This window comes from Phalaenopsis equestris, unplaced genomic scaffold (genome assembly GCF_001263595.1).
Source record: "Phalaenopsis equestris unplaced genomic scaffold, ASM126359v1 Scaffold001351, whole genome shotgun sequence".
NCBI classification, from domain to species: Eukaryota; Viridiplantae; Streptophyta; class Magnoliopsida; order Asparagales; family Orchidaceae; genus Phalaenopsis; species Phalaenopsis equestris.
This window is the reverse complement of record NW_018165790.1, coordinates 518,967-520,689: the sequence shown is the minus strand read 5'-3', so window position 1 is coordinate 520,689 and position 1,723 is coordinate 518,967. Positions and strand designations below refer to the sequence as shown.

The 1,723-nt window shown below is 40.6% G+C and overlaps 1 protein-coding gene across 1 annotated transcript; it reads left to right on the top strand.

Moving 5' to 3' along the window:
* The first annotated feature begins 686 nt into the window (after positions 1-686).
* LOC110034125 lies at positions 687-1,637 on the top strand. Its single transcript, XM_020738409.1, has one exon. It carries the CDS (start codon positions 687-689, stop codon positions 1,635-1,637), a length of 951 nt encoding a protein of 316 aa, XP_020594068.1.
* The last annotated feature ends 86 nt before the right edge of the window (positions 1,638-1,723 follow it).

Sequence of the window (1,723 nt, the reverse complement as noted above, 5' to 3'; positions counted from 1 at the left end):
ATACCCTCCAAGTGGCTAACATGAAAAGAAGTACCACTTTGATGCTAGAGAGAACTTTTAACAGATTTCTTTGGGCTGGGAACAGGATGCAAATGATTTGGGCTAGCTGGCAAAGAGTGGCCAAACCTTATGAAGCTAGAGGCTTGGGTTTTAAGGGTCTACACCATATGTAGCAAACTAGCATGTGTAAACTATGGATCAGATTTAGACAAAATGAAAGCCTGTGGGCTAACTTTATGATGGCTAAATACTGTAAAAATGTTCACCCTGGAGAAGTTACCAAGAAGGTTGGAGACACCAAGATTTGGACTCAATTGCTTAAGGGGAGAGAGGAGATTGACAAATACCTTATCTGGGAGCTAGAAAAGGGAGAGATCAATTTCTGGAAGGATAACTGGTGCCCTGCTGATCAATTGGAGCCTCTACAAAATGGAAAAGGTGAAGAGTTTCTGGTTAAAGACTGTTGGAATGGTAATGAGTGGTCTGAGGATGCTTTTAACAAAGTCCTGCAAGATTCTGTTGCTAGAATTATATCTTGAATCCAGTTTGATAGAAATAGAAAAGACCAACCTCAGCTCATCAAAAGAACTAGATCCAGCATTTCAAAGGACATATATAATAGCTTATTCAAATGGGAAGATTGCAAGTGGAATATCAGTAAATGCCAAAAATTCTTAACCCCTTCCATGTGGTTCTTCTCTTGGAGAGTTCTAAATGATCTAATCCCAACAGATGACATTTTGAAGCTGAAAGGAGTAAGAGGCCCCTCAAGATGTCACCTATGCAATAATAATAAAGAATCAAGTGATCACCTCTTTTTCAGATGTAATTTTGCTAGGGAGGTTTGGAATGACCTGATCTCTAACAGCAACCTAAACCTGTTGAATGTGGGCTGGGGAAATTTAAAAGACAGCTTGAAAGACTGGAAGGCAATCAACCTAATGTCCCTCCTCTTCATTTGTGCTTGGTTTATTTGGAATGCTAGGAACAAGGTGAAGCATGAGGACAGTGTGACTCATTCTGTTGCTGTGGCAGTAAACTGCCAGACCTATTTACACAAGCTGATAAATTGGAAGAAGTTCCCTAAAATTTTGAAGGCTATGACTAATATTGATACCCAACATCCTATGGTTATCAAAGTCAGATGGAAGAAGCCCCCTTACCCTTTCATGAAAAGAAATACAGATGGAAGCTTCACAAATAGGAAAGCTGGTATTGGAGGTATCTTCAGAGATCACACAGGTAAAGTTTTGCTTTATTTCAAGGCCCCCTATATTGCACAAGATGCTTTGGAAACAGAAGCTGCTTCCCTTTATTGGGCTTTAAAATTTGCCACGGAAGTTAAGTGGGTTTGCATTATTGCTGAAGTAGACTCTTCTCATCTGGCGGAGCTAATCACTGCCACATCTTCCCCCTGGCACATCAACCAGTGGATCTATAGAATTAAGAAGATCATCAATGAGATCAGTTTCCAAATAAAGTTTAATTATAGGGAAGCTAATAGGCCTGCTAGATTCTTGGCTTTAGAAGGCTCAAACTTGAGCCATGTTGTGGTCTCAACTATTCTCCCTCTCCCTCTACAAATTTTAACACAAGGAGACAAACTTCAAAATCCTTACATCAGAATTCAGAACTGAAATCCTGGGCTCCCCTCTGAGGCTTCAACTCTTGTTACTGATCAAGCTGGCTATCCACCTACCAGTCCTCGTCTGGCTGAATGGGA

Coding starts and splice junctions, on each gene's coding strand:
- LOC110034125 (XM_020738409.1), top strand. CDS start 687: ATGTGGTTCTTCTCTTGGAGAGTTCTAAATGATCTAATCCCAACAGAT.